At 43.2% G+C, this 23507-nt stretch overlaps 1 protein-coding gene across 1 annotated transcript in view; it reads left to right on the top strand.

The window, feature by feature from the left end:
- Positions 1-23507, top strand: part of HELLS (helicase, lymphoid specific) — a 372397-nt gene that overhangs the window by 3770 nt on the left and 345120 nt on the right. Inside the window, exon 2 of the mRNA XM_085603527.1 lies at positions 20546-20652. Within this exon, the coding sequence (XP_085459653.1) occupies positions 20546-20652 (107 nt within the window). The remainder of the gene's footprint in view (positions 1-20545; positions 20653-23507) is intronic.

Here is a 23507-nt window from a genome sequence, read left to right as displayed (position 1 = left end):
GGTTCCGAAAGCTGCAGACAGGCTCAGCTCATGCTAGAGCACCATCTCACATGTTACCAAGCACTCTGCCTCCAGGATTGTTAAGGCCTGCCATAGGAGTGACTGATAGGTACACATGTGTCTATATATAAGGGTAGATATAGGCATACTATATCTAAGCAAGGGGTGATTACACGACCTTGCCCCAGCTGAGTGATCAGCCAGTTGTGTCTGATTGGAAGGCCAGACCAGGGGTGGCATAATACATGCTGCAGCCCCTGGGAGGCCTAGGGTACACCTATGCCCTGGGTACCTAGGGTACACTGTACAGGGTCCAATAAGGTGATCCTTACCAATTGGTTATGTGCCTAGGGTACATGGAGTCCATTTTACAGAGAGAGCAGACAGCCTGAGACCCTGAATGGCAGGATCTCAGGCCAACTAAGTCGAAAAACCAGCTAGACACTAGGCAAAAAGTTGGGGGTAACCATAGTCAGATATCCACCTTCCTACACCCCCTATATGTTTCTAAAATCCGTTATTTCCATATCTTGCATGCAATCTTCATACTTCCCAGCACTGTTTTCACTGTCCTACAGGTACTTCTGCATGTACCTTCTTGTGTGAACTTTCACCGGGCCTGCTGTCATAAACACACCAACTGCCTGACCTATAAACACAGTTTTCAGTATAGTTGTCATTAGTCAGCCTTGTACCTCCACCCACTTTGACACACAATGGTAATTACCATTGGAAAATAACTGACCATTGCTCAGTGCGGTATGCTTTGAGGTTTAAGGATTGGATGAGCACATAGCGTCAACACCTCTAGGATGCAGTGACCGGCCCTGTGAGAAACTCTTTTCCTGCCACGACTCCAGAGCTCTGTTATCACTATTCACACAATACTTCAAATCACCCACCCCTAGAGGTCAGTTTACATTATGTTCTATAAAAGTCATACCAAAAAAAAAAAGACCAATACAAATCCTGGAAAAGGCGAAGAGTTTTAGGCAATGCAAGAAAACATGGACTGCTTTTCTCACATGTTAAAAATTTAATTTCTCCATGTTAAAATCGGTGCCACCTCGGAAAGGGTTAGTATCTCCTCTATGGTATAAACTAAACGATGAAAACTATCTGAAAAGATATAAAAATGCTCAAAAATGTTACTAGACCTTCAGGTCTAGTGACTTGAATAATCTACTCCACCTAATTATAATGCTCTTGACCCATAACGTGGTTTCAAATTGTGTGATCCTGGGCTAGTATTTTAATTCACTGAGACACTATTTTCTTCTTTATCACATAAGATCATCTTCAAATTTGCGAGTTCGGCATGTATGCTGTACAGAAAACTCTTGTTTAGTTTAATAGATTAAACTTTTGCTCCACATATAATACAAATCGAGCCAAACGTAGGATACACATGACCTTGGGTCATTAACTGCATTGTCATCAGTGCAGGGGCAGGAATGTTTCTGAACTTGTTTAAACTGTCACTTTTAATAAATACATCACTAAAGCATAAAGTAGTAGTGCATTATTTGCAATCAGCAAATATTACCTTGAAATGCACACAGACGTGGTTTTAAAACTACACAGTGTACAATGTCTGAAATCGAATTTCTGCAAATAATTGGCATTTGCCCATTACCAAGTGAAGTGTTGTGATGTGTTTTGCTCCTATGTAAACTTTGTTTGAATCACACTTTTGAATGACAAAATTAAGTTTTCATAATTCCTGATATCATTCAAAATAATTGAACTTTTCATTTACAAGCTGTATAAATGTCATGTTAGAAAAAAAACTGACATGTTCAGGCTTTTGTTTTACAATTATTGTCGGATAACTCACTTGACAAAAGGCACGAACTATAATAAGAGAAAAGTAAAAAATCATTTTCCAGGAACAGATGAGCATCAATTAGTAAAAAGACAAACTGACATTTGACCTTTGTCCTTGAACAGACAGCAAATCTGTCAAGAAAAAAATAAGATTTAAAGGATTCTTTATTGCTCATTTACTTTCTGAATGAACAGAACACCTGTTTCTTCCCTTTAAATTAACTCGCCAGCAATGTCGAGTAAATGTTAAAAATAGTTCGACCTGATAAAATGTCACTCAAAATTGCGAGTGAATTTTTCAAGGCCTGAATGTGTTCTCCATGTAACTATAAATACATTATATAGCTTTCTGTTTCTCATTCTATATCTAGCTATTTACTCCACTGTTTGTCACATGATAGACAACCGCATTATATGCCTGTCACAGCCATCTTGAAGGATCTATTTTGCTATTGTCCTAGAATTCATAAATTGATCTAAATGAACTAAAGTTACAGGTATAAACACAGTGCAGGGACAAGCCAAAATTAATGGTAGATATTGTTCTATGTGCTTGTCTACTGGATAACCTAAGACAACAGTAATTAAAATAATCCACACCCCAAAAAATATTTGTGTGTATATAGAGATATAGAGCTATAGAGATATATATATATATATCTCTCTCACAGGTCAAAGTCGCAAATAACATGACATCACCCTGTGACTTATTCCCATAGGCTGTGGAGTATTCAATTATTTTATCCATACTATTTCTTGCTGAACCTATCTTTTATTGTGAACTTTAAATGAGAAAGGAACAACTTCAAACAGCTGAAACATGAGCTGCAAAATGTTAAGTTTTTGATCTTGCCAATGGGTGGCAACGCTGGAGTTCCTGTTAGTTGTAGATATTACCATTATGTTCTGTGATTTGCATATTACTTTTCGTTCATTTTTACCAACATAATAGACTGCAGGGACACTTCAAATAGTATATGCAGTTCATGGTTTTTTATATTTAACTGTATGTTTTAGAATATATTTGTGTCCTTTCCTAATGTTTCTAAATTTCCTGTGAAACTCATTGTTGAAAATTTAGACTTTAATGTGAATTTTTGGTTGACTGTGTTCTTCGTTATATTTAACAATTTTGCTCTCAATATTCTGGGGTCATTCCACTGATTTTGCTGTACATTTGGTTTTATCAAGTTCTAAATCTGTCCTTGTATTCTTCTTGTATATGCAGTTATTACTCCGATATTCTTTTCAAAGTAATAAACTGAGAAGTTAAGGGGAAATCTCCTGGGATGAACTTTGTTGTACATTATATGAAGCGATACTGCAAAAGGTGGTTACGTACGGGTACAAGAAAACGTGCTGTCTGACAGAATATGTAAGAAAGAAGTATAGTGTCATTGTACTTACCAGAGTCTCTAAGCAGAGCGTTACGATCTCTGTACCGGGAGAGGAGACCCAAGAGTAAGCACAGGGGTTGTGCTTACTGTGCTGGTCGATACCTGAAGTGGTCTATGACCGAAGCTCACAGCTCAGAACAACTCCAGAGGTCTCCAACAAGTGAAGGGATCCGATAGACTGAGGAGAAGCTCACCATTTCATCGATTGTACATGACTACTCTGAGGCTGATCCATCGCAAGGCCTCAGAAATGAGAAGGGTCAAATGGACAGCTGATGGGAGCAGAAAGAGCTCCACCCTCAAGGTCGACCATTCTCATAACTAGTTATGCTGCCGCCTTCTTGAAACAACCACCACCTTTTGTACCACTGAAAAGCTAAATATTGGAGATAGATGGCCCGTGTGGATAGACATTTGATGAATTCAGTGATGCACTTAAACAAACTGATAAAAGGATTTTCAAGTATCTCAAAATTTTTGCTGGTGATGGTGTGAAATAAGTAATAAAGAAAATGCAGCAAACTGATACAATTACATATTTTCAGATTAAAGAAACGCTGAATCTCGAGTTTAATCCAGTGCCAAACGTTTATAACAAAAGATGCATTTTCAGTCAAGAATGCCAAAAAGTTAGTGAACCCATTGATGATTTTGTGGAGAAACTTGATATGCTCGTCAAACACTGCAAGTCCAATGAATTTAATGATGAGGAAGCTATGCGATTTAGTTATTGATGGATGCTTGTCAGATTTCTTCAGATGTCAAAAGCTGAGAGAAACTCTTAGTTTGGAGTGAGTGTTGATGGCTGCCAGAATTGAGGAGCATGCTGAAAGACAAGCTGCTGCTATGGAGGTGCCCAGAGTGAATCAGTCACGACTATATAGTAAGCCAAAGCAAAAGACTGAAGGACGCACAGTGATGTCTACTTGTATAGAGAAATTATGTTTTAGTTGTGGATTTTGTTTCCCACACAAAGGTAGCTGTCTCACCATTTGACAGATATGTAAAGGCTGTGTGGGAAAGAACCATTTTGTGACTGTAAAGCAAAGGAAAAAGTGCATCCCAGCATGAAGACAAAATGGCCGCCTGAACATTCCAGAGACCATGTCTGATGCACCTTCAAAGGCCCAGCGGTGACATCAATTGAGGGAAATTGATGGTGAACGAAGTCATCTAAATCATTGTCCAACAGTACGTCCACCTCAATATTAAGTGAAAGTGAGGAAGATGGTTGCACCATGTCTGTGTATCTTGGAGAAATTGTGCGCATGTCGGACTGGCTGCATGTGAAGAAAAATGTCTTTCAAAAGAAAAGTTGACATGCCAGAGCACCAAAGTCATTCAAACATTGTCTGAAAATAATTGATTGCTCAATACCTTTCATGATCGACTGTGGTGCATCGATAAACGTAATGCCTGAAGAGAAATACAATTAACTATCTTCATTGCCTCAACTTAAGCCATCGTAAACCAGAGTGTATACCTGGGCTGCATCGACGTCCATAAAAAGTCAAGGATCATTTGTAGCGATATTGAAACGCAAGAAAACAAAGGTGCAAACACCCATCCATGTGCTTCAAGGTACAGCGGCAAGTGCCTGTCTGCTCAGTTTCAGTACCGCTGCTGATATTGGACTGATTCTGTGAATTTCAGTGTGAATGCTCACCAAATAGTAAGCCAATTTCCTTCATTGTTTCAATGTTTCGGAAAGCTAAGGCTTTGAAAGTAAAGTTGCATATTGATGACTGTCCATTGTGTTGCTCAGAGACTTAGACCAGTTGCTTTTCATTTACAAGAAGCTGATGAAAAAGAACCTAAATAGTTACTTAAACATGCCATTATTGAGCGTTCAACTGATCCGTCGCCATGGGTTTTTCCCATAATCATGATGCTCGAAAGGCGTTGATATGCGCTAAGCAAAAAAAGGCACTTCAATGAGAATGACTTCTAGGTCCGCACATCGCTGACATAAAGCAATTAAGTGGTTCAAAGGTCTTCTCTCTCCTTGTTTTAAATGAAAGTTATCATTAATTGGAACTCTAAAAAGATTGCAGATATATTGCAACCTTTTCTGCATGTCGATGTGTTTTGATACAAGACTCCTTTTTGGTGCATCTTCGACTGCAGCACTTTTCCAAGACTTTATTCGATGTCTTACAGCCGATTTGTGAATGTGTTCAATTATAGTGATGCCATTGATTTTTGGAACTGCACAAAAGGAGCATGATCAAGCTCTCACTCAAGTATTTAATTTACTGACTGATGCAGGCTTGACTTTGAATGTATCTGTAAACAAGGGGTAGAGTTTGGGCAGTATGTAGGCCATCCTTGTCCCAATGTAGTAATGAAATAATCAACTGAGACGGTCCACTAGGGAGTGGCTAGGTCAAGCCGGTAGTGTCTGGCACCACAAGGGCTTTAAAAAGAACCCTCACACACCAACCTGGTTGGTGTCATGCTTCATCATTGGATTCCCAGCTGGGTAGCCAAATGCTACCCAGCTGTGCTACAACACCTGATTACAGTGGAGCGGGTTTTTTCTTGTTTTTATGTGATGGTGCTGGAAGTGAAGTGTGATTAAAAATCCCTCTGGGAAACTCACTAACCAATACTTTATTCCCAGGGTATATTAAAAACGCGAATGAGATGGATAATGTTTCAGAACGACTATTTGTCTGGATTATCCCTTGGTCAACATGTTTCAGCTCTCGGCAAAAATAAAGGAGCTTTCTTCAGGACCTCTCTATACTAACTTTGGTGAAAAGTGAGTGGTAAAAATCATAACCACGTGTTGATGCATTTTTGCACACTGGCTAAGGTGTGTATCATGCTAGATGGACTAACCGTGTGTCTGGGTCCATCAATGTTAAAATACCTGTGAAGAGAAAATGGACAAGACAATACAACATATAAAAACAATGACTTTTGTTTATCAGTTCCATTCTTTTATCGCCCAAGTGGTACTAGAAACAGTCGGTGTCACTCATACGTGCGTGTCCACTCATACATATGCAAAATATACAGCGTTTTCCATGCATGATTGCAACTTTAGTGAACATGCTTGCGATTTTTGACTAGTCATAGGTGCGCGCTGCACCCTGTGTCAACTGCTGCCGTGAAATGAGCGCGATTGTCCGCTGTTGACGAACATTCTTGTGGCCAATTTTGGTGAGTATGCCAGTATATTATTACGAATAGGCGCTGCGTGGAGTGTCGACTATCGCTAAAAACGTAAGTGATAATGACTGATAATGGTTATAATGCGCTTGCGTTCGTGACTAGCAAGTGCACTGCGCGTGCTATGTTATAAAGATTTTAATTTGTGAAACTGATAAAACTGGATCTCTCAATATTATTTACGTAAATCACGTTTTTTCATAGCCGTTCGGTTCCAGCGAGGGGTGAGCTTCTAATAAGTACTCTGGATGAGGATTAAAAACATAGATGAGCAATCTGCCAAGAGTCTGTGTCCATAGATGGTAGATTCAGAAATGTAAAAGTATGTGCCACAATTGGATTCTACATGGAAAGATCTTGCTTTGTCTCAGTGCTCGCCTGCATCTCCACCTAGTCCGCTATCCTCTGGAACTGGATATGCCTCGAGGGTGGTTACCGGCGTGTATTTAAAAAAATTGCTGGGCGGGTGCACTTCCTGAATAATGACATCGTGCGTTCCCACGTCACTGAAAACACTAGGCCGCTGGCCTTCACTGTGCGCCAGGCTTGAGGTGGTCTCGTTCGTCTTGAGTATAGTGACTCCATGAAATGCGTTTAGATGCCTGATCTTGTATTTTGTGAGCTGGACTGTTTCCTCGGTGCGCAACATGCGCAGAGTGAACTGTCCAGATGGACGGAAGCCACTTTGCCTAATAGTAAAAATGCGCTTTGGTGCCTGATTTTGTATTTTGTGAGCTGGACTGCTTACTCACAGTGCGCAACTTACGCTGCGTGATATGTGGAGATTGCAGGGAGAACCTTTGCCTAAGTAGCGTTATAAAGGTTTTAAATAATGCTGTTTGCAACATGTTTGTGCTCATGTCAGTTGGTGGGAACGATGATCCCAACCCTACTGATCGTAAATTAAATGTAATTTCACTTTGCGAAATCTCTAATTCAGAGCATATCCCACTGCAGGACGGCATGATACTTATTCGTTGGGATGTGTATGGCGGGGCTTATTGCAGAGTGCATGTTGGTGAGAAGTCTGTGGGTAGATACAGGATACCAGGAGGTAATGCCAGTATTATGTATACTGTTGTCAGGTGTTTCTATCTGCTTGGACTGTTCCACGGTATATTGTCATTCAACCCTCTCATATGAGTGAACACCCGATAGATCCATTGTTGCTCCTTTTCTAGCAGTTGTTGTTGGATGTTGCCGCTCCCCACTTCTAGATGTTGAATCGCTACCCATTCCATATCATTCGTGGTGTGACCTTCTAGGAAATGATTTGTCATGCGAGTTCTATTCCGTTTGCACCGAATTGTGCTTCTATGCTCAGATTCTTGTCTTTACTCTTCGGCTAGTCATTCCTACATACCTAAACCCACATGGCCAGGTAATGAGGTAGATGGAATTCTGTGTTGCAATTCGTATGTGTACGAATCCCCCACACTTTTTCTAGTTCCAGGTTAAGAGTCTTGGTTGGCTTGGTTAAATAGCACACACTGCTGTCTCTGCAAGGGTAATGGCCGGTCACCCTAGGGAGACCCCATGCGTTGTGTATGGTGTGTTTTTTAAAAAAAAAATTTTTTTTTATTGTTTAACCAGTTGCTGCGGTCTTGTATGCACTAGACTGTCTTTGAGACTTCTACCTCTTCTGTACGAGAACAGTTTTTTTTCCATTGTTGGTTTCCAGTGTTTAGTATTTGCCAGTGCTTTTGAACGATTTTTGACACTTGGCATGAAACTGGATTGTATGTGATCACACGTCAATGGGATTGAGGTTTCTCCTTTGGGATTATTTTCTAATAGGCCCTCTCTGTTTTGATTGCGAGCCCTCTTCTTTGCTTTGTTGGTAATCCTATCTGGGTACCCATGTAGTTGTAATTTAGTAGTTAAGCCTTGGGCTTGTTGCTTGAAGTCTGCTATATTACTATTTCTGCGCAGTCGCGGTACTGCCCATAAGGTAAGTTCTCCCTTAATGTTTGAGGATGAAAGCTTGTGTAATGCAGTAATGAGTTCTTAGCAGTTCCTTTGAAGTGAGTTTTGGTCTCCAATGTCCTATTGGCATGAGTGATGTCAAGGTCCAGAAATGTGATCTTCTTTCTACTGATTGTGCTGTTAAATGTCAGATTAGTGTCGCATCCATTTATCCAGATGTGGTAATCTTTTAGAGCATTCTCCGATCCCTCCCAGATTAGGAAGATATCATCGATGTATCTTTTGTAAAAGCGAATGTATGGTGACAGTGGTGTGCCAAGGTTGAACAGGTAAGTTTTTTTTCAAAATTAAAAACATACAGTCCAGTCACACTTGGGACGAAAGTGCTGCCCATTGAAGTGCCGTACGTTTGCAGGTACAGTTGGCCTTTATACTTAAAGTAGTTCTCCTTTAGTGCAAGTTCAGCGCATTTCAGGATGAATGATTTTGGTGTTGCAAAATCCCAGGTGCCCTTATTCAAGGAGGATTCCAGTACTTTCAGGGCATCATCTTGTGGTAAACTCGTGTAGAGGCTTTCTACATCGAGGCTTACCAAGAAAGACGTGTTCAGATTGAATGATAGATCCTTTATCTGCCCCAGTAGGTCTTTGGTGTCTTGAAAGTAGGTAGAAGTAGCCTTGACCAGTGGTTATAGTTAGAAATCGCAAAATTTTGAGATCAGTTCAAGTACAGACTATGGGGCGTCCAGATGGCGGTACTTTTGGAATGGTATAAAAATACGGAATTCTACTGGTGGGGGTAGTGAGGAATTATGCTTCCTTTTTACTGATGTCTCCAAGGTTTTCTGCTTTGTTCACCAGATCGTGGATGGTTAATTTGAGCCTGTCTGTGGGATCTTCCTGTAGGGGTAGGTAGTTGCGTCTATCGCTCAGACGTAAACATTATTTTTGATATTCCTCTTTGTCCTGGAGAACTATCCCTCTCCCCTTGTCCGCTGGTTTGATTACTATTTCGTTGTTGTTTCTCAGGGTAGACAGTGCTTCGAATTCTCTTTTGCTCACACTTTTGCTCACACTTTTGAAGAGCTTTTTTTCTTGGAGATTTTCAATGTCTTTGAACACTGCTTGTTTGAAAGTAACCAGTTCACAGGGAATTGAGCTTGGCGGTGGTATGAACTTGGATTTGATTTTGAAAAACGTGTCTGTCCTTTTGTACTGAAGTGTCCAGTGTCGCTGGTTGGTTTGCGAAGGCTTTAAGTTTTAGTTTCTGGAAAAATTCCGCCATCTCGCAATGTAGGCGACATTGGTCTAGGTTTGCTGTGAGGACTGGTTGCTGATCCCGGGATTTGCTCCGGATGTGTGCACCTTGGTTTTGCTAGTCTTCCCAATGGACTTGTTGTTGCCTTCTGCGGCCATTCCCTAAAAAAAGAAAGCGCAGAATCTGGTTCATGTATGGGTTTTGCATCGGACTGAACTGGGGGTTCCAACCAAACATCATCTGTGGGAAACCCTGTTGGAAATGCATTTGGTTCCCTGTTGGTCCTTGTGGCCATGGCTGTTGCCAATTGCTGGTTCTCCCTCTGTCGGTTGCGGTAGCTTCCTGTGCTGGAGTTACTGCTGTCAGAAGAATCATCTTCGGAACCTTCTGAAGAGTCATTGCGTTTAGGTGGTTGATAATCCGCTTCAGCATAAGGATAGGTCTTGGAGTACGAGAACTTTTTGAGATACTTTCTGGATTTTCGACTGTGTGATTTTCCCTGTACTCCTGTATATCTTTCTTGACTTCATCTAGTCTTTTCTTATAAGCGGTCAAAGTGGTCTTGAATTGATTCTCAGTGGCTTGGATTTCGATGACTATGGCGTCGGAGAGTCTTTTCGCCGTTTGCATTATCAACACGATCCAGTCTCTGGTAAAATGCCATGCACTTTTTGCCCAGTCTCTCCAAATCTGTGAGCACAGAAGCACAATTCGGTGCAAATGGAATACAATTTGCATGACAAATATTTCCTAGACTAAGGTCACACCACAAATGATATGGAATGGGTAGTGATTGAACATCTAGAAGTGGGGAGCGGCAACATCCCACAACAACTGCTCAAAGGAGCAACAATGGATCTGTTGTCTGTTCACTCATATATGAGGGTTGAATGACAATATACCATGGAACAGTCTAAGCAGATAGAAACACCTGAAAACAGTATACATAATACTGGCGTTACCTCCATGATGCCCTCTATGAATGCCAGGTATCCTGTATCTACCCACAGATTTATCCCATTAACATGCACTCTGCAATAAGCCCCGCCATACACATCCCAACGAATAAGTATCATGATGTCCTGCAGTGGGATATGCTCTGAATTGGAGATTTCGCAAGGAAAAGATTTCGCAAAGTGAATGTTCTTTTAATTTACGATCAGTAGGGTTGGGATCATCGTTCCCTCCAATTGACATGAGCACAAACATGTTGCAAACAGCATCATTTAAAACCTTTATAATGCTACTTAGGCAAAGGTGCTCCCTGCAATCTCCACATATCACTCGGCACATGAGTAAGCAGTCCAACTCACAAAATACAAGATCAGGCACCAATAGGCATTTTTGCTATTGGGCAAAGTGGCTCCCGTCCTTCTCGAACGACCAATCTGCGCATGTTGCGCACTGTGAGGAAACAGTCCAGCTCACAAAATACAAGATCCGGCATCTAAGCACATTTAATTGCGTCACTATACTTAAAACGAACAAGATCACCTCAAGCCTGTCGCACAGTGAAGGTCAGCGGCCTAGTGTTTTCAGTGACGTGGGAACGCGTGACGTCATTATTCAGGAAGTGCACCCGCCCAGCAATTTTTTAAATACACGCCGGTAACCATCCTCGAGGCAAATCCAGTTCCAGAGGATACCGGAATAGGTGGAGATGCGGGCGAGCACCGAGACAAAGTAAGATCTTTCCATGTAGAATCCAATTGTTGCACATACTTTTACATTTCTAAATCTGCCATCTATGGACACTGACTCTTGGCAGATTGCTCATCTATTTTTTTTAATCCTCATCCAGCGTACTTAATATTGAGAGATCCCGTTTTTCAGTTTCACGAATGAAAGCCTTTGAACCGACCACACGCACTGCAATTGCTAGTCTCGAACGCAAGCGGCATTATATCCGCTATTATCAGTCACTATCACTTTAATTTTTAGCGATAGTAGACCCTTCACGCAGCGCGTATTCGTAATAAGATATACTGGCATGCTCACCAAAATTGGCCACAAGCATGCTCGTTGCCAGCGGACAATAGCACTCCTTTCACGGCAGCAGTTGACACTGGGTGCAGCGCGCACCTGTGACTAGTCAAAATCGCGAGCATGTTTACTAAAGCTGCAATCATGCATGGAAAACGCTGTATATTTTGCATATGTATGAGTGGACACGCACGTATGAGTGACACCGACTGTTTCTAGTACCACTTGGGCAATAAAAGAATGGAACTGATAACAACAAAAACTTCATTGTTTTTAGGTCTCGCCTGGCGAAAGCGGCGAATGCGCTGCTCTAGCCAGGACAGCACCTTTTGTAATCAATTCCGCGAGGGCTCTCATGCACATGTCTGCAATGGACAAAGATGGCTGCTCTCGCTATTTGTCCATTGCAAACAGCATGCGCGTGTCCCTGGGACTGTGGACAGTCCCACGCCATTTTGTTTCCATGGCTTTTTTTTTTTTCTTTTTTTTTTTTTTGTGAGTCCCCCCGGGGCACAAGCAGGCATCCACTTCTGTCTTTTTGCTGAGATCAGCTGTCCTCACAGAAGTGGATGCCTGCTTGTGCCCCGGGGTAACTGCAGGGCAGCCATTTGCATTTGCAATGCAATAGGTCTCGCATTTATGCAAGTTTGAGCTATTGACATTGCAAATGACAATGACTTTTATTTATGTTTCAAAAACGAAAACCAGAATAAAAGCCATTGCCATTTGTAATGTCAATAGCTCAAACTCGCGTAAATGCAAGACCTATTGCATTGCAAATGCTTGTTATATGTTATGTTGTATTGGCTTGTCCATTTTCTCCTCACAGGTATTTTAACATTGAAGGACCCAGACGCACAGTTAGTCCATCTAGCATGATATGCACACCTTAGCGAGTGTGCAAAAATGCATCCACACACCACAGTTAGTATAGAGGTCCTGAAGAAAGCTCCTTTATTTTTGCCGAGAGCTGAAACATGTTGACCAAGGGATAATCCAGACACATAGTAGTTCTGAAACATTATCCAACTCATTCGTGTTTTTAATATACCCTGGGCCACTGGGAATAAAGTATTGGTTAGTGAGTTCCCCGGAGGTATTTTTAATCTCACTTCACTTCCTGCACCATCACATAAAAACGAGAAAACCCGTTCCTTTGTAATCGGGTGTTGTAGCACAGCTGGGTAGCATTCGGCTACCCAGCTGGGAACTGTGAGAAAGTGCCATCTTTCTTGCATGGTATGCCCCCACTTTTTGCTGAATTGCTGAATGTACTTTGACTGAGTGTGCCCTGGACTCCTGCCAATCAGGTGCCCAGGGCCTATGTTCCTTCCCTTAACACACAAAACCCAAATTGGCAAACCCTGGCCACATGTCAGCCCCTGGTAAATGGTACCCTAGGTACCCAGGGCCTTGTGACCAGGGAAGGCCTCTAAGGGCTGCAGCACTCATTGTGCCACCCTTAGAGGCCCTGTACCCTTACACACCCACACTGCCCTTGCAGGCTGGGTGTCTGGGTACAAGACAAAGCAAAGAGTCGACATGGCACACATCCCTGTGTACCATGCCCATCACCTACACTGCCATGGCATATATCAGCCACCCCTCTAGCTGGGTGCCTTATGCCAATGGTGTGGACACAGCAGGTGCCCTGTGCCCCTACCGTACCCAGGTCCATTCCTGGGCACTGTAAGTGCAGTGCTGCCATTTAAGAGTACATGGTGCTGAGAGCTCGTCAAACACGAACTCCACAGCACCATAATGGCAACACTAAAGACTGAGAAGTTTGGTATCAAACTTCTCAGCACATTAAACCCAGACTGATGCCAGTGTGGGATTTAATGTACCAAGCACCCCAGAGAGCATCTTGGAGATGCCCCCTAAAACCTAACCTACAATCCACGTCTGTTTTGAGGCTGCCTAGGCTGCCACACAGCAGACATGTTGCTGGACCCCTGGGTAGGAGAGCCCCTGCTCTCCTGGGCCTGCAACAATGCACATCTTGGGCGAGGTGCTAAATCTCCTCCCCCAGGATGGACAGGGGGAAGCTTCAAAGGCACGCCGCCTCTGAGCTTCCCCAGGCCACTGCAACCCCCCACTCTGGCGGGAAGCTTGTCCGGAAACTCCAAATAAGGACAGGGGATGTGCCAGCCTGCCACCCCAACCCCTCAGGTGGGGGAGGAGAGGTGAAGCACATCTCCGGGCTCTCGCCAATTTGAAGATGGGAAGCCCTACCCTATCAGGACTAGGCTACTGCCCCCTCCCACAGGAGAGAGGCAGGATAGGGGGTGTACCCACCCCAGGACAGGGACCCATTGGTCCCTGCCCTTCACCTACCTGTAACGCCCGTAAATCTAGTATTTAGGGGCACCCTGAACTTTCCTTCCCCATATTCCAAAATCCGAAGAAGAGCTAGAAGAAAGAAGACCTGCCCTGCAGCTGCTAAGAAGAGGATGCCACCAACTGCTTTGGCCCCAGCCCTACCGGCCTGTCGACCCTCGATCCTGCTCCAACCCGGCATCTCTTGTGGCCAGCAACCTCACAAACCCCGGAGGACCTGGCTACCTTTTGACTCCAAACCCCTGGGACTCCCATGAGTAGAGGCTCTACTCAAAATCTACTTCTAATCCCTGGCTGCAGCCCGGAACCGCGAACCCAGCACACTCTGCACCAGCCAAGCCTGGCCTGTGGTGGAGTGAACAAAGACCACGAGGACGACCCCACGGCGACTGTGGCCTGAGTCCGGCACCCAAGGACCTCCCTCGACACTCCTAGAGAAGCCTGCAGCCTCAGAACAAGGTGTCCCCCACCCCCAACCGCGATCAACAGAGGGTAAGATTTCCCGACACCAAAAGGCACCCCTGCGCCTCGCGGCCCCTTGTGCCCAATCCCGGGGTACCTACCTAGCCTCTAACTTGCCTCTCGAAGGGGTGGGGACACCCGAAGAATCATCGTCCCCGAGCTTGCAGTCTTTTTCTAAACCGGAGATTTCCCATTGAAATCAATTGAGCACCCGAAGGCTCAAAAGCACCCTGCACCCAGCCGCCCGAGTGGCACTGGCAGTGCAACCTCTACACCGATCTACTTTCCCACTTGCCCTGAGTAAGTGACCAGGAGACCAAGCTCCCACAGCCGCGTGGCCTGCTAGTCAGCAGCCACCAACCAAGGCCCCCTACCTCTCGTAGGATAACATTGGGCCTCTCTCTGCACCCGGCTGCCCTTGTCGCTGAGGGTGAACCAACTGTACCTACCTGACCCTGGGAGACCCCATAGTCTATGCCCAGAACCTTAACTCTGCCAGTCGAGTACTTACCTTTAAACCAATATCTCAATTTTCTGCATGGGGTAACATTGACTGGCTTTTTCCTGAAATTTCTTCCAAGTGTGGACTTTTCAAAACTTAAAATATTCACCAAAAATCAGCCGAGTAACAAACGAAAATACTCACCTGCTCTTAAGTGAGCTCCCAGTGCTGGATCTTGGTGCCCAGCACTGACTCTGAAAAAATACTTACAACTGTACTTACCAGTAACCCAACTTCCTTCCATAGGAAATCATTGACTGTTTTTCTGTGAAATTTCTTCTAAGTGTCAATTTCTGCAATATTTAAATATTTTTTAAAAATCATATATCTAAAAACGTAATTACTTACCTGTTTTGGATAAAGGTCCCAGTACTGAGTCTAGGCACCCAGTACTGGATTACAAAAGTAACGAGAACATACTATACCAGCAACTTGAATTTTCTGCCATAGGGTATCATTGAAATTTTCTATGAAATGTTTTCTAAGATATAGCAAAACATTGTCTAAAAATCATCACAGTAATTAAGTCGACTTTTATTACTTGATTCCACGTACTGACCCAGGACTGAATCTAGGATCCAGTCCTGGAATTCCAAAAGTAATCCCAAAAGTAATCTGTGGCAAATAACTTAAAACTTCCATTGAACTCAATGCATTCTTGTATTTAGAATTGTGTTGCCAATTGCAACCACTTGTAACTGTTTACAAAAGTCAATTGCATATTGCAAAAGTATTTATATAAAGCATCTCATTCTGAGAAAGTATATTTTAATACCCATTGTTGGTTCTAAAATAAAACCAGCATATATATATTTTTTTTATATATAAGCCATTTTCCTAGAGTTCAGTTATTGAGTGTGTGAGACCATTTGCTGATTGAGTGTGTACAACAAATGCTTTACACTGTCCTCTGATACTGCCTTACTGCTCAACCAAGCTACCACTTTAGAGAGTAAGGTTATATCTAACTTTGGCCTCTGCCAAGCCTCTGGGGACTGTGGACTCTGTACACCCTGTACCTATTTGGGAACAGTATATACAGAGCCACTTTCTCACAGGAACCCAATGATGAAGCATGACACCAACTAGGTTGGTGTGTGAGGGTTCTTTTTAAAGCCCTTGTTGTGCCAGACACTACCGGGTTGACCTAGCCACTCTAGTGGACTGTCTCAGTTGATTATTGCTTGACTTTGAATGTAGACAAGTGAGTTCCACAAGGCAATTAAAATTCTTTGGCAGTATTTTTTCAGGTGGGTGTGACACCAGATCCTGCCAAAGTGCAAGCCCTGTCAAATGCGGATCCCCTCCCCACCAGATGTTCCTATGATACGTTCTTTTTTTTTTTTTTGGCCTAACCAGTTACTGTTCAAGATACATAGGTGACTTTGCTACCATAAGTGCTCCCTTACGAGAGTTAACGAAGAAAAATGTTGCATTTAAGTGATCACAAGTGTGAAGTTTCAAAAACATCAAACAAGCGATTGAAACGGCTACTGAAATGACCTATTCCAATCCAAGGCTTCATACAGAGGTTGTTGATTTTAATATCTGTAAATGAAATGTCTGATCAAATTAATACATTGGGTGATGACATTTCCACGCATCTTTTGTGCACTGTATATGTTTACCAGTAAAACTTTGTGAGTGCAAATGTAATGGCCATTTCAATAAAAAATGTGTTCTGTAATGGCAGTAATCTACCATACTACTCGTACTCCACGTTACCCCAATCCACTCTAATCTGCACCACTCCACACCACTGCTCTCTACTCTGCACCACCCCACTGCACTCTTCTCTGCACCCCTCTACTCAGCCCTACTCTGCCAATGCACTCTACCCCACACTACTATGCGCCACACCACCCTGCTACCCTACTCTAAAACCCTTCACCCTATACCACTGCACTCTACGCCAATGCAATCTATGCAACTCTGCTTGGCAGCCCGGTGCTCTGCGGCGCTCTGCTTGGCAGCCCGGTGCTCTGCGGCGCTCTGCTGGGCAGAACTTTGAAAACTAAAAATGTATCGAATGACTGGGTTACTAATTGCAACACTTATAGGCATTTTAATGTTTATTTTATGACGTGGTGTTTTTTTTCTTTGTTCTTAGCCAGTTTTGGTACAAAATTAGTGAGTTCACAAATCTGATTCATTTTGTTAAGTGATTTATTTTTGCGTAATAAAGAGGCTGCAGTTTATCCAGTATTCTCACTGGCTATTCATATATTTCATCTGCTGAGGCAAGTCCATTTAATGAAGTGTACCTCAAACAGCTCATTGGCCCTGGTGCCACTGCACCACCATTGAAATCATGGCCATATTGACTGCTAGATAACTGCACTTGTGACTGCCTATTTAGTAGTAAAATTTAGCAATATTCTGAGTTTTAGTGGGGTCCCTAGACCTTTTGGCACCAGTATCGCTGCTCCATTCAAATCAAGCCCCCTTTAACTGAAGGATAACTACAAATGTCTGCCTGTATATTAGTAAAATATCGCAATATTGGGTGTTTAGAGGAGCTCTGACAACTTTTGGGCCTGGTGCACCTGATGCACCATTCAAATCATGTCCTGTTGTCTGCAAGGTAACTGCACTTGTGTCTGCCTGTTAAGTTGTAAAATATAGCAATAATCGGTGTTTAGTGGTGTGCTTGGAGCTTTTGGTCCGGGTGCCAATGCACCTGCTGCACTATTAAAATCATGACCCTAGAACTTGCTAGAGAACTTCACTTGGGACTGCCAGTTTAGTTGTAAAATATAGCAATATTAGATGTTTACAGTTCTGGCAACTTGTGGGCCTGGTGCTACTGCATGTGGCGCACCATTCAAATCATGACCCTGTTGTCTGCAAGGTAACTGCATTTGTGACTGTGATCCAGCGATCCTAAAACAGATCCTCTGCTACCGTATGCTCACCTGGGCCCATAAACACACAAATTGAGTAAACCGCTGGGTATCAAGTTGTTTTCACAAGTGTTTAGGATTAGTCCAAATACCTCCATTCTCTTCCAACTAACCCTTCATGGATCAAAAAGTTTGTTCCTCTGGTCGATGGACCATTAGTTGAACTAGTTGCTGGTGACCATGACATAAAACTAACTTACTTATTCTTTAATTCAAATGAAATAGCCACGAACTCCTTTAGAATTTAAAGCTTTATCTAAAATTTTAGAGTATGTGAACCACTTCAAAAATACAATACATTTGCTTTCATTCGCTGGAGAGAAAAATCCAATCAGACACCATACATTTACCACGGACTCGAGCAATGATCAACGCTCAGAGAGAGGACTGAGGAAAGATAATTCACAATTAATGAGAAAAATACTTTACCAAGGATGGTGTGAAAGACCAACCCCCCTGGCCAAAGGGCTGGTGAGGGTTCCCTAAGATAGATTCAGGAAACCAAGTCTTCAGGACAGTGATCAGGATAGGATAGTTACCACTCTAGAATACCGACTATTTCTCCGCACCCCTCTCTGACACACACTTCCTCCTCGAGATTCTTCCTGAAGTCTTCTAACTCAATTAAATTAGGAAGGAAAGTTCTGCTTCAGATTCTAAATTTGATTCTTCATCCGCATCGCCCGCTACACCAACAGCATATCACGCTCTGCAGCATTCAGCAAATTTTCTTCTCGAACTAAAGCTATCTTAATTATACCTTTCCTTCTGGTTGTTCCACCCATTATTTTTTCAATATCGTAAAAATAAGAATTATGATTGGTCAGACAAGGGGGAAGCTCCATCACACCATGCTTACATGACAGCAATACCTATTAACTATTCGCAAACCCATCCCCTTAATTTCTATTCATAGGTTTTATTTCCCACCTGTAGTCACATTTCATTTGCAACATTTGTTAAAATCTATCACTAAGTCCATTCCGTTGAACTTTTCACCGTCCGGTTCCCAGGTCAGGACACTTTGCGACCTTTGCTTTAATTTATCTCGATGGTGTCATTCGGAGTTAACTTTCAGTAGACATGCGCAGTGGTTCATGACTCAGCCGTCTTCAGCCGTACACGAGAGGCCCAAATGCGCACTAATGATAAAAATCAAAAGACCAATATTAGTTTAATGAATAAAGTGCTCACACTGTATACCACCCACCTCTACTCTATCCCATTCTATTTGTTAACACTTTCCCTAGCGTTAGTAAAATAGCTTATTTTCTTTCATCAAAGCATATGCCATGCACACAGGTCTTCAAGCGGCCATGTTAGTGCCTTCTGCTCATGCACAAAAATGTCCCTCCAAGCGACAGCTCGTCGTACTACGTAGATGCAGTTGACGCATGCGCAGTAAAGATTCCCCGTTAGAAGTGTTTTTAGTCCTTCGTTTGTGTTAGTTACATTAGTAAAGACATAAGCAAGCTTCACTAACTCGTGTGTTCATGTGGTACGCATTAGTTTTATACAAAACAAATTTAATAACTGGTTAGTAAGTTAATGGAGCGGATTGCGTACGAGCAAGTCTCTTTTCTACGAGTCCTTGCTCCAACTGCCTGTTTAGTAGTCAACTATAGCAAAGCTCTTGTATATTAACTTTATTTTTAACGTGCAAGGTTTATTACATTATGAATTTGATCATAATTACCAACTAGATCAAGTTAAAAAAATCAATCCGAAAATGCATGCAAAGAAGGGTACTGGGACATGAATAGGAGATGCCACAAAGTTCCAAGGCTAAAGCATGTACTTTACACAACTAAGTAATAAAAAGCATCCCAGCATACTGTTAGAAGCTGTCTGCCTTTTTTTGTGGGAGGAGATCTTATCTTAACTTTGAATGGGCTTTAAACAGTGTGAACAGCTTTAGAAGGTTCGTAAATACATGTAGGGGAAGTTAACAAAAAAGAGTTCCACACAAGTGAATGAACAAAGTAATTCGGCCTTGGGAACTGATGAGCCCCCTTTAAGATATATTAAATGCACGAAATTTCACAAGCACCAGGTGAAACCTAAAAACAGTAGAACCATTACCCCCAGCTTAATGCTACTTATTTTGCCAACTTTCTCAAGGATGGAGTCTAACTCGAGACCTGTAATTCACTGCTTGTTTCAACCTAGACTGTTCAGCTTATGCGTGTTTTTAAAAAAACATTTTTTTTAAACTTTTAATTACGTAAGGCTGGCGAAACGGTAAAAGCTGCTCTAGCACGGACCTATTTACTGCTCCTATCGAACCTTTAAGAGCTGCAGTAAATGACTCTTTTTAATGCCTAGTGATTTTAATATGTGAACCCATTTCGGATATGAAAGGGTGTATGCAGTCTGGGAGAGCCTTTTCAATACACTTTTTGCTTCTTTATTGGAAACAGTACCAGGTCTGTTTTACATGTCATAGCTGTTCAGAAACTTTCATTTGGTGGAACTGATGTAATACAAACTGGCGAGCGTTTGTGTTTTAATATTTTAATACTTTGCCTCACTGAAGGTGATTTCAAAGTGATGAAGCAGTAAACTCTTTAACTTGATGTTTTTCAGTTTTAATATTGGTCTCTCTTAAAACATGTTTTTGACGTGCTTCTGACCAGTTTCTATTGTATGTACCAAGAATCCTTAATGTTATGTTGTGTCCTTATTATAATGGTTAGAAGAATTAATTTGAGTTAATACTTTAAAAGTAATGCAGACTTTTCCAACCATTGGTCTTTCACAAATGTCTGCAGGAATGGATGCGCAGTTGGACGAAGTTCTTATAACCCCTTCCATGGTGGAGGAGGAGGAACAGTTGGAGAAGGCTGCAGAGGAAGAAGAGAGGGTAATGTTGGAAAAGGTATGGTTCCTGACTGGAATGGCCGTTTATTCGGGTTGCTGAATGTGGGTTATGATTTGAAAATATGACCCAGTATGTTCAAAATCTTTCCGGTGTTGCATCATACAAGTGCAGCTTTAAGATCTGTCAGTACTTGTGAAGCAGTTGCTTGAAGATCAGCCGTCTTGCTAAGAACCTCATCACTATCTTTCAGCTTCTTATGAGGATTAAACTGGGAGCTGTCGAGTTTTATAGTTATGTAGCATAAAACAGTAAACTCCTTTTTAGGTCTCGCCTGAGCCAGCGCTTTAGCGCTGCTCTGGCGAGTTTTAGTAAGCGGGATTTGGAAGTGCAGACTAGTGGCTTTTCAGGCCTCTAGCTACAGTGCATGTGCGCCGGGCGCGCGCACCATTTGTCATCCTGCTTGATCACTTTTGCGGCCGCTTTGATGTTCTCAGTGAGCCGCGCGGCCACTGAGAACATCAAAGCGGCCGCAAAAGTGCGCACCATATGCTCTGCTCGCATCTCCCTCCTCTCTTTTCGGAACATGGTTTGTGTGCGCTAGCTTTCGTGACTTGTTTTCTGTGATGTCTCCTTTCTATGTCTAATAATTTGAACATGGCGGCAATAGTGCGGAGGTGACAGTTTCTCCTGGTCTTTTGTGGTTGTAGCTATTTTCTGGCTTCTGTTCCACCCCCCTGCTCGGGGATGTGGACGCTGCGGCTTCCTGGTGGGATTGGAGTGGTTGAAGACTTGTCAGATTTGACCCTTTACACACAGGGAGGCTGCATGGGTTCTGTGTCGATGGCAGCCGGTGCGAGGTTTGCAAGGGTGGAACCCATTCAACCGTGGCCGGTAGCGGGAGTGGAAGAGCCAAAATAAAACTGTGCTAACTTGTATTGCAGCAGCAGCCGTGGGCATGGTGGGAATGTCCTATGCAGCAGTGCCGCTTTATCGATTGTACTGCCAGGTACTACTCTTAATTGCTTCCTTAATCTGTCGGCTTCTTTATACCTCCACATAACGTCACTTTTTAAAAAAAAATCTTTTTTTATTTAATGCGATTTTATATAGGACTAACTTTACCCAAAGGTGTCAGAGCGCTTTACTAAAGGACCAGTTACATTACATAAAATCACTCACCTGCCGTGAGGGGAACGGCTCTCTTCAGTGGGGTGCTTCCGTTTTGACTGTGGACGCTTCGATCATTGCCGTGAGGGGAACGGCTCGCTCGGACTTCAGCCCCCAGCATCCTTGGTGAGTGGCGCTGGCGGTGACGTCACCTGGCAGCGCCGGTCCACTACTTAGGCCGCCAGGTGTCACCGCTGCGCGGGACGCGCGCGGGCGGCGCCCGGGCCGGTAGAGGCTGGGCTGGGCTCCTTCTCTTGGATTTTGAGTTTATTGTATAGTAAATTGTATTGGGGCCCGGAGGCTTTACTTGGTATTAGGGTACAGCGCTATTGGTGGGCTGTTTGTTGTGTAGTGTCCCCCTCAACATGAGTAAAAGGAAGTTGGAGGGAAGGATAGCGGGCACTCTGGATGATTACCTTACAAGGGTTGAATTAGAAATAACTGACAAAATCCTAGCTGTGGAACGGAGGCTGTCATTGGATCCATTGGCAACCTTGACCAGTGTTGCCCCTGTTGCCACTAATGACATCCTGCCGGACGCGTGCTCGGCTCCCTGTTTATTGGGGGGCTTGTCTAATGCGACCTCATGTACTGGTCATATTGATCTATCTCCTCCTTCTAGTCTCCCTCCCACTCCTGTAATGGTATCCACACGTGCGAATAATAGAGCAGCTGGTTCTAAAGCCAGAGAACCCCCTTGTAAAAAGAGGAAGAGCAGGGTACAATCTAAACTTCCCACTTCTAGAGTTCCCACAGGCCCACTGGATATGCAGCCCCCAACCCAATTCATTGCTCCTATAAGTACAAGTAACTTACAGTGTCCAGGCCAACAGAGCTTTGAAAGTTTAAACTCCTTATTGCGGGACCAATTAACGTTACTGATCCAACCAGTCCTTGCCAAGCTTGATACTGTGGTAACTAGACTTAACCACATAGAAGATAACTTGGCGAAACTCCAATTGCTAGCAGTAACTACATCCGCGCAGCTTACTGTGGAAGGGACCAGCAGTACTAATGCTAGGCCTATGATGGCACAAAATGCTATAGGACCCTACACAAATAATTCTGCGACCATAACTTCTCCAAGGGCTCAACCTCTCAGACCTCCCACTGCTCATAATGTTGTTAGAAGTCCTCTGACCAATCATCAGCCTACCGAGGAATTGACAAGGCCTGTACCACCAAACTTAGTGGCTTTGGAAGAACCAAGGAGTCTTCATCTCCCCCCCAGAAGCCACACCCTATACAATCATCTTAGCCAATGTCCCACACCTGGCGGAGGGGTCTAGTGAGCATTGGTCTAATTTAAAAAATAAAGCTTTGTACTTCCTAGGTAGGAAGTTTGGGGCGACCCAACCACTTTTTGAAGAGTTTAAAATGGTCAGGCGTGTGCCCTGGGTTGGGCATGATCAAAAGGCCATAAGAGGTGACTGTGTTGTACTAAGTTTCAGGTCTCCCCTACTGGTAGAACGTATCCTGGAGCAGGCAACACACCTTGCTCCCTCCCAAGAAGAGATTCTAATCCTACCCCTAGGTTACTTCTACAGGCCAGTAAGGGTATTGACCCATATGTCACTACGTGGGTCCCATTGTGGCCCTTTATTGGGACCTCGTCCAATTAGGTTAACTAATCGCTTTGCTGCACTGTCCACTCTGGAGGACAACGATTGACAGGGGGATAATTCAGTGTCGACCTGTCCTGTGTTAAACGGGAGCTTATTGCGGGTCTGTAGGGAGCCAGTTCT

This window comes from Triturus cristatus, chromosome 1_2, assembly GCF_964204655.1.
Source record: "Triturus cristatus chromosome 1_2, aTriCri1.1, whole genome shotgun sequence".
NCBI lineage: Eukaryota > Metazoa > Chordata > Amphibia > Caudata > Salamandridae > Triturus > Triturus cristatus.
This window is presented reverse-complemented; position numbering and strand designations above follow the sequence as displayed.